This window comes from Somniosus microcephalus, chromosome 22, assembly GCF_052327205.1.
Source record: "Somniosus microcephalus isolate GS21.2 chromosome 22, FLI_Smic_1.0, whole genome shotgun sequence".
In the NCBI taxonomy this organism is placed as follows: Eukaryota; Metazoa; Chordata; class Chondrichthyes; order Squaliformes; family Somniosidae; genus Somniosus; species Somniosus microcephalus.
Window position 1 is genome coordinate 68,756,343 of NC_141008.1, and position 17,317 is coordinate 68,773,659.

Sequence of the window (17,317 nt, forward strand, 5' to 3'; positions counted from 1 at the left end):
GAGGGCTTTTTTCTCAACATGCTGTAATCAAATGTAAAGTGCCAGCCACATCTCAAATGTCTATATTAAAAATCTTATGCCTACATGCACTTCCTGTCAACTTTTTCCATTAACGGGCAGAAGGGTGTTTTACAAAATGACAAATTTACATACGCAGTTTAAAAAAAAACAGAATGTCACTTTATGCACAATTATAATGTATCAGAAATGGTGTGATTGAGTGTCTCTGCCGGATAAGTTTGCTAAAATTGTAAAAGAACTCAATTTAAGTTCAACCTGATAGAGCTCTTCGAGAAGGTGACAGACAGGGCAGATGGGGAAAATGCAGTGGAAGTGGTGTGCATGGACTTTCAGCAAGTCTTTGACAAAGATACCACACAGGAGACTGAGAGAAGATAAAGGGATATGGAATATGAGGGGAGGACAGCAAATTGGATTAAAAACCTGTTAGAAGAAAGGGAAACAGAGAGTGCGAGTTAAGGGCAGTTTCTCAGAGCGGTTGGAAGAGGGTAGTTGTGTCCTGCAGGGTCTGATCTGGGACCACGTCTGTTCACTGTGTGTGCCACTGATTTGGATATTGCCGAGTGCTGTCCAAATTTGCAGATGATACTAAAATAGGAGCACCGAAGGAAGTTGCAAGGGGATATTGATACAATGGTGGAATGGACAAAAAAGTGGCAGATGGAATTCAATGTCAGTGAATTTGAGGCAGTACATTTTGGTTTAAAAAAGTAATATACTTTGAATGGGGAAAAGTTGGGTGATTTGAAGGTTTGGATTTTGGGATTCAGGTTCCTAAGACATTAAAAGCAGCACATCAAGTGGTAAGGCCATTAAAAAAAGCTAATGGAATACTTGGCTTTACGGTAAGAAGTATAGAACATTTAAAGTCTAGATGTAATTGTGAAACGTTATAAAAAATTAGTAAAAACACAAAGGAAGTACTGTCTGCAGTTTTGGGCTCCAATTATGAATAAATTGGACAGAGTAATGGAAACCAATTGTTTCCAGTAGTTGAAGGGTCTGGAACATGGATGTAAAATTGAAATGCAAGAAATTGAAGACAGAGAGCAGGAGAAACTTAATTTTTTATACAAGGGGTTGTGAGGCTGCAAAATACACTTCAAGTCTGTGACTGAAACAGAGACCATGTCAACATTTAGGAATAGTTAGATAGGTGGTTAAAGGAAAGGGGAACAAAGGGATATGGAAAGAGAGTAGGCACATGGGATTAGGACTACTACCTATGTGGAGGATAAAAATCAACAGACTGGTTGGGCCGAACAATCTATTCCCATGTAGTAATTTCTATTGCGATCAGCCATCTGACTGGATACCACAGTAAAGTCGGAGGAGTGAAAGTCTCAGCAGCTCGGGTGCTGTGGTTAATCTCATTTACCAGCTCGTAGGCCACAGTACGCAACCTGGTCTCCTGAAATTCAAGTACACAGCATGCCCAATACTGCAACTCAACAACATATATTCTTACAAAAGCAAAATACCTGGAAATCTGAAATAAAAACAGAAAATGCTGGAAATACTCAGGTCAGGCAGCAGTCTGGCCTCTCTCTGTGCGGCTTCCTACACTGTTCCAATGAAGCTCAGCGTAAGCTCGAGGAACAGCACCTCATCTTTCGATTAGGCACTTTACAGCCTTCCGGACTCAACAATGAGTTCAACAATTTCAGGTCATAACTTCTGCCCCCATTTCTTCAGATGGCAGCTGTTGACGATTCTGCTGTTCCCACTTACACCTCTTCTAGACCCTGTTTCTTTAATTGTCCCATTACCATCTCCTTTTGCCTCGCACCATCATCCCTTTTGTCTTTTAATCTCTCCTGCCTTCCACCCTATCACAGACCTTCCCCTTTGTTCTTTTCTCCCCTCCCCCTGCACTTGCTTAAAACCTGTTACATCTCTAATTTTTTTCCAGTTCTGACGAAAGGTCATTGACCTGAAACGTTAACTGTTTCTCTCTCCACAGATGCTGCCTGACCTGCTGAGTATTTCTAACATATATTCTGAAAGGTTTTCACTTTCAATGCCTGCTTTTGGTATGATGTGCACTGCAGCAATTCACTGAGGTTACTTCAACAGCACCTCCCTCTACTTTGCGCTCTACCACAGAGAAGCACGAGAGCAGCAACGTCGTGGGAACACCATCACCTCCAAGTCATACATCACTCTGACCTGGAAATATACCATCGCTCCTTCATTGTTGCAGGATCAATATCCTGAAATTCCTTACCTAACACGAACAAGGACTGCAGCGGTTCAAGGATAAGGCCCGCCATCACCTTCTCAAGCCAATTGGGAATGGGCATTAAATGTGGCCTTGTCAGCACTGCCAACATCCAGAGAACAAATGAAAAGTGCATGTATCGCGCTGACATGCCATGTCTTGGAAATGGCTTTGGAACTGCTGAAAAGTTCACAAAATCAGAATGGCTGTTTATCTCTGATTGTGTTGACCATCATGCACTGGAACACAATCTGGCCTCAGATCAGTATATGCAGTATAACTGCAGCCGTAGGGAATATACTAAATGAATATAATGATTAAGCACTGGGCTAAATAATGAATGATTGGCAGCAAGGTTTTTCACCAAGTTGGTAGTGAGAGAGTTGCAATTTCATCACAATTACTCCATTTAGGTATATAGCTAATAATAGGGATACTGAAATGTTCTGACGAGAATAAAGCTTCACTACCAACGGACCCACTGCTCTCTGCATCTTGGATTACCTGAACAGTAGATCATTGTACTCACTAATTAAAGCAAATTTGTTTCTGGCTGAAACAGATTTCAGTTTTAACAATCTTCACTTGCAGAGAGCTCAAAGGAAATATTAATCCAATTAGCTGCAATTAATGGTTATCCAATTGAAATGCAGCTCTTTTTAAAGATTGGCCAGGTCCCTATAATTTCAACTGCTGAAAGCTGCAGCTATCAGATGAAATCTCTACTTTTCTTACAATTGACTTTGAAAATCCTGTGCCAGCTTTTCTTCAATGTTCTTTGCCTTTAGCAGATTGTGCTGCCAAATCTTAAGGTTGTTGGCGATAAAATTCTATGACACAGGATTCAAATGAAACAGCAAATTGTTAATGGGTTTATCGCATCGTTTATTGCGGAACCATTTTCTCAATAGCTACTCTTTCTTTTACATAAACGCCATTCTCGTGTTCGATCATGGAAACGGACTGCGAATCCAATTTAACCTATATTCCTCGCATACTACAGGAAACTTTCTGGTATCCGGTACGGACGGGACCGACGTGGTGCCGGTTCATCAACGATTCCGGATAACCGAACGCTATAGTAAAAGATACGGAGCTCAGAGCTCCGTATAAAGCAACAAACCCAACAGCGTCAAAGCAATCGGCACAAGTTGCAAGCATCTTTGTAGCTTAGCAACAGCTTCAGCTACACCCTTGCACAGCAACAAATGGAGTAATAAAAGTTACCTGAACCGACTCCTGAATTTTGCCGGTGGATAGAGCGTTTTGGTTATTTAGGGGCCGGTTAATCGAAAGTTTCCTGTAGTTCTGTTCATTAAATTAGGTTACGATTTTAGTGAACATATTTTGGGAGCAAAATCACTGTTTCCTTTGACAGTATTATCTATGCACACACTCCTCGCAACCCAACGACATTTACGAACGTATGAAATTGACGGGCAGGTGAAAGACCAGCTGGCCCATCAAGTCTACCCAGCCCTCATGATGGCTGGAGCATCAGGACTAGACATTTCCCACCCTGCCACAGCCATGTAAACTCCTGGGAAAGGCAAAAAAAAAGCCAGAGGAAAAACCACAGGCCCATAAGGGCAAAACTTATTTGGGAAAATTCCTCTCTGACCCCCACCTTAGACCTTAGTTGGACTTGATCTTTTAAGCTTGGTAGGTCCTCAGTCACCCAAAAATACAGGTCAGTCAATAACCTTTATGTTCAGTCCTGTAGATCACAAATTAATGTAACTTCACTTTGAATGTTAATTTTAAAACAGCAGCCAGTTGTCTTTGATTTAAAAATGTATTTATGTTGGCATGTCTATGCTGTATTTGAAAATCAACAAATCTCAATTGCGTTCCTTCACATGATTCAACCATGCCTTTTAAGGAAGTCAAGCAGAGAAATCAGCCATCTTTACGGGTGGACTGGTGAAAATTATACAATATATATCCAAACTCTTCGGCCGACATGCCAGATTTCGCTGTAGCAGGGCATCGAACAGCATCTGCAGTTGCGTAGACTTGCCCCTGCACCTCAAAAAAAACTGCCCACTAAGTTGCTGAAAGTACAAGTGCAGTGAAGGAAACAGAACATCCGGGACTGCAATAAACAGGGCAATCGATAGGGTCTCTCCTTAACCAATGAGATTTAAGGATTTGGAAATAAGCAGCAGAAGGACTGAGTGAATTAAAGGGGGTGAATTTAATGTTAAATCAGATACAGAAAGAGAAATAAAGAGGGGGGAAAGAAAGAGAAAATGCTGGAAATACGCAGCAGGTCAGGCAGCATTTGTGGAGAAACAGAGTTAATGGGCCCGATTTTGTGGGAAATGGTCGGATTCCCCGAATGTGGGGTTCTGACCTGAAAAAAAGTCAGCCAGCTGCACGCAATTTTCCCTCAAGTGGCCAATTAATTCCCAGCGTGTGGGCAGCCCTGCTAATTGTCCATTTCTAATTAGAAAGCCCCACAGTATGATGTCATCATTCGTGGTGCTTTCAAGGTCCACAGCAAGCATTGCTTCCTCTGTTGGTTTCCAAATGAACCATACAGGATGGCAGAGGAGCCTGCAGCAGCTGTGGCCAGTGCCAGACACCGAGCTGCCTCCAAATTCGACGAAGCTTCACTGCAGGCATTATTGGATGAGGTTAGGGCCCACAGGGAGGTCCTCTTCCCTAGGTCAGGCAGGAAGAGGCCTCCCACTGAGACCAAGGCTGCATGGATGCAGTTGTCAGCAGATGTCAACTCGAATGTGCATGTAACCTTGGCATCACATCTCTAACTCCTTCCTTTACTCCCCCACAGGACCATCCAGAGCCCCCGTCCCCACTGTGGAGGAGGAAGAGGCTGTGCAGCCAGACTCCTCAGATGAAGCTCCAACCTCTGAGGGCGCAGCATCAGCAGAAGTAAGCGCACCCAGCACCAGCGCAGACACTCACACCTTGGGGGGACCTTCGGGACATAGAGTAGTGTTGTCACCTGGTTTTTCATAGCTCACAAGCGAGCCTCAGCAGATTCTGGAGACAGGGACAGCAGTGGAGAGTCCTCATCGGAGGGCGCAGGACTCTGCCAGCTCAGCTCAGCTGTGCTGCATGTCGACCCTCTGCCTCTGGGTCCATCTGCAAGAGAAGAGGTGATGGATCTCCATGCACAGATGCAGAAGTCTCTGGCAGGTTTTGTCTCCAGGGTCGCTGTGAGTGTGGAGCGAATGGAGGAGTCCATAGCAACCATGAGCAGAGCCTTTGTGGAGTCATTGGCGCATGAACGCATCACCATGGAAAGGTTGGCAACCTCCATGGAGGAGATAACTTGCCAGGGTACGGAAAACATGGTGAGTGCTCATAAGAGAATGACATCTCTGGAGGAGCGTTGGCCATCTATTGAACAGAGAAACCAGACCTTCATGGAAGTCCTTCTGAGTAGGACTGCCAGTGCAGATACGGGTCCCCATGGCCCCCTAAAGCGCAGCAAGGTGCTCTCAAGCCACTTCCAAGCGCTGGCCCCTTCTGGCCTGTGCAGCTTCAGGTGAGTGAGCAGCAGCCTGGTGCTCATCCTGCTGTTCCTGGTTCTGCTGCTGCCACCTCTGCTGTTGGAGATCCTCTAATGGCAAGAAGGGAAGGAAAAAAAGGCGTCCCATGCTTCTGGTAGATGCCTCCGCTGAGGAAGCGCTGAGTGAGGGTGGCGAGAGGAGCTTCCCAGGAGATCACATTGGAGAAGTGTGTGAGGCTCCAACCTTCCACAGCTGTGCCTAAGCCTTGAAGAAGTAGCCCCAAGCCTGCAACAACAAGGTCCTTCAACATACAAATGCTTCCGATTAAATCGCAGCTTTCCCGAATGACCTGCAGCCGAGAGCAAGCAAGCCGGCAAGCTTCACGCCAGCTTTCATCAGCGGGGTTCCCCACAGGCGTGTTTAGCATGGGGAACCCTTGAAAATAGCAAGGGCCCCTTAAAATGGCATTAAACATGCCAATAATTGGCGATTAGGGTCCCGACGGCCAGTCCCGCCAACAGCGGGCGGGACTGATTCGGGTCACAGAGAAATGGCGGTCCGAAAGTCGGACGGGGCGGGGGTCGCGACCCCCTATTTCTGCGATTTTCGGCCCCCGCCCGCCTGAAAACCCGCCCGACGGCTGGCAGAAAATCGGGGCCAATGTTTCAGGTCTGTGACCTTTCATCAGAGAGTTCTGATGAAAGGTCAATGACCCGAAACATTAACTCGGTTTCTCCCGCCACAGATGCTGCCTGACCTGCTGAGTATTTTCAGCATTTTCTGTTTTCATTTCAGATTTCTAGCCTTCGCAGTATTTTGGTTTTATGTGAGAGAGAAAGAAAGAGTTGATTGAGAGAGAGAGAGAGAGAGAGAGAGCGAAAGGAGACAGAAAGGAAAATTAAGAAAAAAAATGACATTTTAAAAATCTAAAACAATTCACAACCTGAAGGGTCGAGACTCCATACATATACTAGTTAATTTCGGTGCCAGAGAGGTCGATTGGCAGTCGTTAACACTGATCACGTTATTAAAAGGGTACTTACGCTTGTAATTACTAGCCCTAAAAATCTGCGGTGGGTTTAGTTCGTATCTACCGTGCAAATACAGCGACTTCACGACATTCAATGCAGGTCAATGGTGAGGCAGACAGCGAGATGCCGTTTCTGGCGAAGCTAACAGCCGAGCGGTGCAACGCAGACAGCAACGTCTGGACACTGGCATTTAACCGTGCAGATGCTTCTCACCTGAAGTTGCTGGATCATTTACACATAAATAATGGCGAGCGTTATTAGCCTCACCGATATTTTGACAGCAAAATCTGGCCCATTATTTCAACAGAGATGTGTTGAATACAACCTTGGGACATAGGAATGTACTGTTTAATAATAGGAAAAATAAAATGTATTCGAGTTCAAATAAATCTTTCGGATCAATACTGAAAAGACTGTTATTCAAGGGTTGTTTCTGTGTAAAGGTGACAAACGAAACCTTATCAATATTCTGAAAATGCAAACTTGGTTCAAAGCAAAATACCGGATCATTAAAACTCACTGAATAGGTTTGAAGTGAGTGAAGTTATAATCAAAGATTCAAATGGTTCTACTGAATCTACTGACCATTTCCAATGCTGCCATAATGCTCAAGCATTCATATTTAAACTAGACTTTAGATTTCAGCTTGCACTTGAAAGTGCCTCCTTTGTCCTTCGTGACAATTACTGCAGGAAGACCCTGTGGCTCTGATTCTTTAGCGGATGCCATCTTTAATGATGATGTATGGGTGTCCCTTTCCACCACGCTGCTGCAGGTCAAATGCATGACATCGCTGCATGTGTATCAACAAGCAAATTATAAACCGTGTCAATCTGAGTTAATGCAAGGCTGTAATCCCTTTACAAGAGATCTAATATGTGGCATGAGTTATGTTCATTTTGTAATCTGATAAGAATAGAGTGAGTTACAACGCTCTAATAAAAGAGTAATGAGGCTCCTTAATGACACTGTTAAAAGGTAAAATAACTTAAAATATTGCTCTTGTAAAAACTGATTAAATCTGTGTTGCATACTTGCCCTGTCTATTGCTACTTGTCAGATAGACCACAGATAAAAGGTACAAGGCATCTGACATTTCAAGCATTGTCATCAGCTAATTGCAAAGAAGAATGTATATATTTATCAATATGCAGGTTTTATAATAAGTTAGTGCAACTTTTAATAACAAGTTAGTGCAACTTTTAATAACATCCCTATAAATAGGTTTAAAAGGAACCAGTGAGCAAGTACGTGATGATATGAAGAGAAGGTGGAGTTTAAGCTAGTTTCTAACTCTGAAAAGCACACATGGTGATGGGAGAAATCAGAATGAATTTCACTAATTACAGGAAACTTTCGTTTAACCGGAGGTTAAAAGTCCGGAAAGCTCTATCTACCGGCAAAATTCAGGAGCTGTTTTCTATAAGTTTTTTTTACTTCTCGTTGCTTTTTTTTTTCCCCAGTCAGGCTCTGCAAGGTCTGTAGCTAAGCAACAGCTTCAGCTAGAGACGCTTGCAGCTGCAGCCGACTGTTTTGAAGCTGTTGCTAAGCAACAGGGTTTGTTGATTCACACGGAGCTGAAAAGCTCTGTATGTTTTAACATTAGCGCTGGTTTATACGGCAGTTTTGATCTAACGGCACCAGCTCGGTCCCATCACTGCCGGATACCAGAAAGTTTCCTGTACTGAATGAAAATTGTGGTAGATGTTTTCGCAGCTTAAGCAGATTCTAAATCTTGCACTCTCAACTCTAAGCCAACAAAAAGAACTTTCAATTCAGTCCGGGTTGTATTCAAATGTCAAAGGAGAGTCTCCTAACCCATCGTGACACCCACTTTCGCTCATTATTCTAATGAATCATGTTTCATCCTCGTATGCAAAAAAATTCAAGTAACAACTGATTTCAATTATGCACAGTTTTGTGAACTTACTTAAAAGAACTGATGGAACTTTTGTCTGGAGGTTGCGGGTAATGGACCGAAATTTGCGGTCGGAGGCGTACCTCCGGAGTACGCTTCTGACCCGGAAAAAAATACAAATATACCTGCTGGCTCCCAGGGCTTCGGAGTCTTCGAGTCCTAGGCCTGCAGGCGTAATCGCCCACGGACGCAGGCGGTTTGGAAGCGCTCCTGGGATCACATGGGCACAGTCCTCCTATCAGAAAGGAGGAGTCATCATAAGCTTGTGGGGATTCAGTTTACGAATGGAATCCCCAAATAATTAACTAATTTCACAACTGAAATAAAAATAAATATTCCCATTTTCAAAAGTAATTAAAAATCCCTTTAATGAAGCATTTAAAATAAAAATTTATTTTTTGAAAATAATTTTAAACATTTTAATCAGGGCCAAAATTTACATAAACTAATTTTAAGTGTTTGCGATGTTTTTATTTATTATTTTAATTTAACATTTATAGTAATCCTTACACTGGTAAAAGCAGGCCCTACGCCTGCTTTTACCAGGTGTAAGGGTTTTGTGGGCATTTGCTGGGCAGTAGTTGGGCAAATAGCCCCACTCTGCGCCAGCGAAAGTGTTTTTGGGTCGGAGGCGGCCGATCTGTCAAGACGAACCATGACAGATCACAAGTTCTGAGTTTTTTTGTGCATGTGGGGCCTTTTACAAGGCTTACGACGGCGTAGTATGAAGGCCATAATTTTTTTTGGGGGGGCGGGGTGTTGGAAAGTAAAGATTGTTTCTCCTTCCTCCAACGAGTCTCATGTTAAGTAAGATGGCAGATGCAACAGTGCATCTCATCATACAACCCTCTGCTTGGGAATCGGAGTTAAGCTTGCTTGAGTGAGGACATAGGTGTAGGTCCCAGTTCGACAGCTGGCTCCAGTGGAGGTTGTCAGAGTGCTGTTGTATTTTTCTTAATGTCCAGATCGTCATAAAGGTGTGGAGGTACAACCAAAGCCATGTGACTCTGCATTCAAGCACAGCAGTCACCACTCCTCACAGTCAATCCTCAGGTCACTGATAAGCCAAGGCATAACAACAAGACCAACTTATCATCACACTGAACCTTGTATACCACATACTACAAATGTAACATATGACAGAGAACAAATGCAATTAAAAACAGTGGGCAATAGAATCACAATAGCTGTACAGGTAGAACGTCCCGAATCCGGCAACCTTGGGACCGAGGCTGAGCCAGTTTTCGGGTTTTTCCGGACTTTGGAACGTGTTTCTGATGTCCAAAGTCTGGAAACGCCAGAGCCTGGGTTGCGGTATTTCCGGACATCAGAAACACGTACCGAGTCCGGAAATGCCTGGGCCCAGGTTGCGCTTTTGGTAAGCCTCCCTCAGGGTGTCCAGATTCCGGAACATTTTACGGATTCCGGACCCCCGCCACCAATTGTCCTGGAGTTCGGATCATTCCGGAGCTCCGGATTTGGGACGCTCAACCTGTATTAGCAATGTTACTGACAAGTTAGCTATTAAGCAGTAATTCCAAAACAAAAAATTAACACTATTGTATTTGTTTATAATTCAATCACCTTTTTGCATGTGCATCACCTTATATTTATCTCATACCTCAGGTTCCAAAAAATTGGAAAAGGGAAGGAGGCAAAGAAAATAAAATTAGCCAATGGAATAATAAAAGAAAGAAAACAGTGCAATAAAACTCTTTCTTAATCCTTTTCAAGGAATCAGCTTAAGATCTGAACTCTTCTACTCCCCAAGATCAGGAATATCTTGTTTACTCAAGGGATCTGTAACAAGTAGGTTCTACTGTATGGAGATAGATAGATGGACTAACAGCTAAAATGATTGAGCATTTGACTCCCAACCGGAAGGTTGTGAGCTCAACTCACTGGCTTCTTGTCAATCAAGCTCCTTTGCTTCACTTGCACGTCAGAGTGCTACATGGAAGTAAATCCTACTTTTGCCAGGTAGGGAAGGAAGGGGGAGGGAGAGAATTAAAAGGACCTTCTGGAGTTGTGATTTGTTTACACCTGGCCATAGAAGTATCAATTGTGGCCATGGAAAAATCATTGTTCCAGCTAAACTTGTTCTGGCCTCTGAATTACATATAATAATCTCCAGGGAGGAGAAAATGTTTTTTTTTACTTAAATATATAGAAGCTGCAAAATGGGAGAATTAAAGAAAAAAGCAATAAAAAGAAAATACATTAAAATGAAGGCAGCTGCATAGCTTCACTTATGATGATTTTATCTGCTTTTAAGTCAATCTCTTTTAACGATGTACCTTAGTAAATGAGCAACACGGCCATGCAGCCCTTTAAAACAAAATCTCAATGAGTCTATATACTGCCTGTTACTACAGCAAGTTATAATTACTGTATTTAACAGCATCATATATATATTGCAAAATCCTCTGCAGAAAACTTTATATATAGTTCAATCAAATTACACGTGTAGTTAATGGTCCAGGTGTGATCCATAATAAATATCAATAAAATTGGTTCTGATTATAGGAATCCTGGAATTCAGGAGCCCACGAAAGATCTACTCAATTTCTTCACGGTCACAAAACATATATTTTACAGACTTGAGAAGATAGTTCACTTGTCCTTTCAAATGGGTAAACTATACTTCATTACCAGTACTGAACATATCTTGCTGATTTAGTACAACTTGAACGTGGCTTCCATTAACGATGCTCTGTTCCAACGCAATCCAAATACACAACCCTATAGCAGCAGGGCTTTTTAATAATGCTCTCTCCTTGATGCCAACAACAATCACTCAAATACATACACCATCTCCAGAAGTTGGAAGGAGAGCACATTTCAAGCCATGGGAGTATCATTACTGCTCCACAATTGTCTGCCTTGCTGTGGTCTAGTGGATAATGTCACTTCTACCCCACCCCACCCCACTCTGCTCTGCTCTGCTCAAAAAAGCAAATGGCAGACACTTCAATATTCCGAGACGCTCCAGGCAAAGTGCCCCAGGGCAAAAGCTGATGATACTCAACCGAATAAAAAACATTTCCATCAAAGCAAAGCATAAATTTTTAAAAATCTGTTTTTAACCCAAGTACATTCCATATCTGGGGATAAGCACTTATTATACATATGACCATTTCTTAATAAATATTCAAGTAATTTCATCAGCACCCCACTCCTTACTGTTATACAGAAGTATGATATCAAAATACAAATTGTTACCCCAGAGTAAACAGCTGTCCATAAGCCTGGTTGTCTCTTTAGCATTGGATTCTGAATGGTTTCCTACAACCTCTAAGCTGGCACAGGCTGATGGTTTCTCCAAACATTCTCAGTGTGCAGGGTCACTAGCTATTCATTTTATATGCAAAACTTTGGCTTTAACATTTTCTCAGAGGACTAGAAGAATATGACAATTAATTGGAAAGAGTTGAGTAAGTAACAAGAAACTTGTCTCACCTTATTCTTTAGTGGAACCTACCCTTTACTTGTACTTGTCAGCATTAATCAAACCAAATTAAAATGAATGCCAAAAGCTATATTTTATGAATATATTACTAGCTAATTTATATTCAAAGGTTCCCACTTATTCTGAAACCACCTTGTTGAGGACAATGGATTTTTGTAGTAAGCGTGCACAGCAGAACCTTGATTGTTAAAAAGTTAGCACAACATAAATACTTTCTAAATAAAAATCTGATTCACTTCAGGAAAATAATCAGGTTTCACTATGGTTTGGGGCCAAGTGGTCCAGCTGGTTAGAAGTCACAGCCTATGACTAGTAATCTCCTTTACCTCTGGAGATCCCAATCTCAGGAAAGTGCAACTCTACTCTCACTGCTGGCCATTATTAATGGACTACATTCAGCACTTATTTGCGAATGTCACCTTCCAGAAGCTCAGTAAGGCCAACAGTGCAAAAATAATGGAAAAGTCGTGTGCCTAGAGGATGGAAGAGGCAGGAATGAAGCTAAATAAAAGGGTTTATTTCTTGCACGGTCAGAGAGCCACCATTGCTCCTCTAATTCTCTGGTTGATAGCATCATGGGTCTTGAAGTGAAAGTTTGCCACGTTTCTCTAGCTTTATCATTCCTCATCATAATGAGCAAACAGTGATTTACTCATTTATTGAAAAAGTATCCCTCCAAAATTACAAAAATAAAGAGAGAAGTATGCCTAACTTAGTATACCATTAATCTGAATGCTACAGAATCTACAAATACCAAGCTTCCCATAAAGTTACACATTTATAAAAAGGCACACATTTAAGTAAAGCAGACTGGGTTTTGGAGTTCCTCTCCTCCCAAAAAGGGTAGTTCAGCTGCAACATAAAGCTATTACTCCAGCACTTCTACCCATTATGGAGAATAGCAGACTTTTTATAGATTTTCAAATTCAACATCCATTTTCTATTATGATCTCTCAGTTTGCTCTGCAGGATAGCACAAAAGTGATTAAAGCCCAGTGATGGCAGTCAATCTGTGAAGAGGTGTACCTCAGGCCAATCATAAATTTGCAATGATTTCTCTTTTAGTAGCATTATAATTAGAGGAATGAAAGAAGCAAGATCACTTCAGTAGATCTGGCATGGCTATACTTTGATGCCAGTGACAAATGGTGATCTGATAACAAGAGAAGGGGCGGGTGATGGGTTGAAGAACAGGTCAATATCACTGTGCCATGAAACTCATTTGATGACCGTAATTTATTACTTACCTCGCATCATCGTTCATTGTACTGTGGTCAATAGGTGCCATGAAACTCACTAATTTGTTATGAACGTGGTATCTGATAGGAAAGAAATGAAAATGTTATTTGTTTCTGATTTTAATTTAGGCAATTTCATTTTAGTTGCTTTATTGTCCTAAAAGATAATGACCTAGTGTTGGGAGTATTTGTATAATTGGATTATTATTCCCCTCGGTCATCTGAAGGAAAAAAAAGTACAATACTTCACCCTTCACAGAGATACTCCTTTACCTAACACTCCAAAATAGAGTTCCACAGTTCAAAAAGGACAGACAACATTGAAACATGTTCTTACACATCCGTCATACACAGATTTAGGCAGAGATGCAGTATTTTTATAGTTTATCATTATAGCCTAAGTAGGGCAATTTAAGTTGATAGTTGTCTCTTTCAATAAATTAGACTCTGACATTTTAAATTCAAATTAAGCTTGCAGAAAATCTGCGGTCAGTGGCGAATCAAAGGCGCTCAACCGCTGGTCCTGAAGAAAGCTGCCCAAAAGAAGTTCGCCCTTTTCGACGTTCAACTGATTGCAGCGCTGTGTCAGGGGGATTCCCAGTGAAGAGCTGCAGTAATGTCAACAAGCTGTCTAAGCAGCCAATCACACTGAAGAATTCTCAGACAGCAAACCAGGAAATGAAAAGTCGCTTTTATCCAGACTTTTAAAAAACGTTTCAGCGAGCGAAATAAAGATTGGGACTTTCACACTGGGATAGGTAGAAGCTGAAATATCATGAACTTTTTAAAAAAATGTAAGTTTTAAAAAAATTGTAATTTTTTATCATAATGATAAATTTGACACTCCACAAATATAAAAATTACTTTTTCAGGGCCAGACGTTTGTTTAGCAGTCACTATGCTGTTAGAACCCCAGTTACACCTAATCCAACAAGGCTGAACACTTAACAGCGATATCAGTGCTGAAAAGCTCAAGTTTTCATCAGTTTCACAGATTTCACTAATTGCTAGCTATGGTGGGGGGCGGGGGGACCACTGCGCAACCTGTGTTGAAGCAGTGAATGACTGACCGCAACTTCAGGATTTCCGCTTTAGATGCGCATGCGCTAACTCCTGAAGTTGCGGTCAGTTTCAGAGGGGTAATGACAGTGAATGCTGACAGTTCGCCATCATTACCCACTGCAAATTCCAGGGCCTATTTAACCTTTAAATGAACAACACTGCCTAATATTAGGATGCACGGAATATTAGGATGCAAGTTTACACCCAGAATTCTCTTAAGAATGAATTTTTGATGTCAGCTGGGAGTTTGAGGGTGGGACACAGAGCAGACCATGACTGTTACCGCAAGGAGAGAGCTAAGTTGGCAAACTAGTAACTTTTCTGCAGCTCCTAGCGGCTGATCACAGAGCAGCATAGGCAATGACCTGGGAGAAGGGAATAGTGCACTGAATGGTTAGATCTGAAAAAGTGAGGAGAGAATACTGGACAACTGGATTGGTTTTTGCGTAATTATAATAATAGCATCAGCAATAAAACAAACTTGAATGAGATGGATGCAGTAATTGTATCAATTAAATATGCGATTAAAACAAAGATTAACAGATTAAAAATTTTAATCGCTAGATTAATCGCGATTAATTTTTTCATTGCTCGACAGCCCGACTCCCTACAGATAGTCAGGATTAGCATCAGCAAGGCCCCAAGAGCGAGCAGCCAGACTGCCCCAACTTGATTGTGAGGCAAGCTTTTGGGGAGTAGGGAGTAGGGAGAATGACGAGGAAGGAAGGATGGCAGGGAGGGGAGAATGACGAGTATGGAAGGGGAGAATGACAAGGAAGGAAGGAAGGAAGGGGGGAATGACGAGGGAGGGAGGGGAGGAAAGGAAGAATGACGAGGGAGGGAGGGGAGGGAAGAATAACAAGGGAGGGAGGGAAGAATGACGAGGGAGAGTGATGAGGGAGGGAGGGAGCGAGGGGAGAATGATGAGGAAGGAGGAGGAGAATGACGAACAAGGGAAAGAATCAGTAAAGGAAAAAAAGGAGCAAAGAAGGTGTATACCCCCGTGAAAAGTAACATATGCCTTTCAAATACAGCCATCGTCATGTTCTCCTTTTTCATAACATAACCAGAATACTTCTTTGGGTATTCCTAATGGACCTTGGTGTTAACTTCTCATAGCAAAATCGCCAGGATATACTTACCTTACTTTTCTGCCCTTGCTGGCTCTAGTATCTACTTTTTTCTTAATCTTACTCCGCAGCTTCTGAATAGCAAGCCATTGTCTATATGAATGAACAAAACATTATCAGAACTGAAGTGAAAACAAAACACAAAACCAGTTATAACAACATTATAGGCACAGGTGTAGGTTTGATCTTTATTCTACATAGGTCCTACTTTTGTGTTGTCAGCAAAGTTTGAGATTGTGCTCCTAATGTCCAAGTCCAAAGCACCTAGATATACACACTGGAATAAAAGTGGACCAAGCACTGATCCCTGGGGCACACCACTTCCAATCCAAGCAACACCCATTTACCCTATTTCCTATCTGTAATCCAACTATCTATGCCGAATCTCCCTGTGCGAGGAGGAATTCAGGTGAGAACCGTGCTAATGCGATTCCTCGTGCCTCTTGACAAGAGGAGAAATAAGCAGCTGTTTGGGAGCAGACCACGTGTCTATTTAGCAGCACTGAAGTGTAGATGGCAGACAAGATACAAGAACTTTTTGAATTACATTCCGAAGTTAGAAAAATTTTAATTCCCTCCCCAACTTTCTCCCCTTCTTTCTTGAAGGTACTGACTTTTACTGGGTATGGTTTCACAGACAGCAGCAACCCAAGTGGCTATTCTTCATAGTGAGTGGTCTCAGTCTTGAAAGTTTCAATTGACCCAGCATCCACGGCATTTTGGGAGGCAGAGTTTCAGATTTTTACTACCCTTTGAGTGAAGAGGAGCCGACTGATTTCACTCCTGAATGGCCCGGCTCTAATGTTAAGATTATGCCCCTTTGTTCTGGCATAGTGGTTAGCACTGTTGTCTCACAGCGCCAGGGACCCGGGTTCGAATCCGGCCTCGGGTGACTGTGTGTGTGGAGTTTGCACATTCTCCCCGTGTTTGCGTGGGTTTCCTCCGGGTGCTCCGGTTTCCTCCCACAGTCCAAAGATGTGCGGGTTAGGTTGATTGGCTATGATAAATTGACCCTTAGTGTTAGGGGGATTAAATACGTGGGGTTATGGGGATAGGGTGGGATATGTGTTGGTGCAGGGGTTACGGGGATCGGGTGGGATATGTGTCGGTGCAGGCTCGATGGGCCGAAATGGCCTCTATCTGCACTGTGGGGTTTCTGTGATTCTGTGAATCCTTTCATCATTTTAAACACCTCGATTCGATCACCCCTCCAGCGTCTATACTAAAGGGAATACAATTTAATTACATAATCAAAGAGTATTTGCACATGCTTGGTTTAAAGGTCTCCGTTTTTATTTTTTGAATGACCGATAAAATATGCAGTAAACTCTGTGTAGGGTTAGCTTATACCTAACCCAATCAATACCACTACCCTCCACAAATGTGATGCTGAGCTCATCATGTCATTAGGCATTGCCTGCAAAAGTCACCATTTGAATTGGGTGAAAATGTCAGAATAGTGCTACTTCCCCCAGCTCTAACTCTAGATAACTGCGCTGGCGTAGTCGACGGTAGGGGGGCCGGGGGTGGAGGGAGAAAGAGTCCTGTTAGGGTAGCGATTCATTTTAGGTTTCTATTTGGTAAATTGTCTGTGTTGGAATTCCAATACTGATGATTCTACTACCACCACCACAAACTGAGGAATACAGCTTCTTTAGCAGCGGAATGTCAGGCTTCGTAAATGCTCTGCCAACTTCTAATACTAATAATAATAATAATAATAATAATAATAATCAACTTTATTG

The 17,317-nt window shown here is 42.3% G+C and overlaps 1 protein-coding gene across 1 annotated transcript in view; it reads right to left on the reverse strand.

Moving 5' to 3' along the window:
- aatf (apoptosis antagonizing transcription factor) overlaps positions 1-17,317 on the reverse strand; it is a 121,077-nt gene that overhangs the window by 32,816 nt on the left and 70,944 nt on the right. Inside the window, exons 10-11 of the mRNA XM_085965019.1 lie at positions 15,585-15,665; positions 13,390-13,461 (exon numbers count right to left, since the gene is read on the reverse strand). Coding sequence (XP_085821145.1) covers positions 13,390-13,461; positions 15,585-15,665 — 153 coding nt within the window. The remainder of the gene's footprint in view (positions 1-13,389; positions 13,462-15,584; positions 15,666-17,317) is intronic.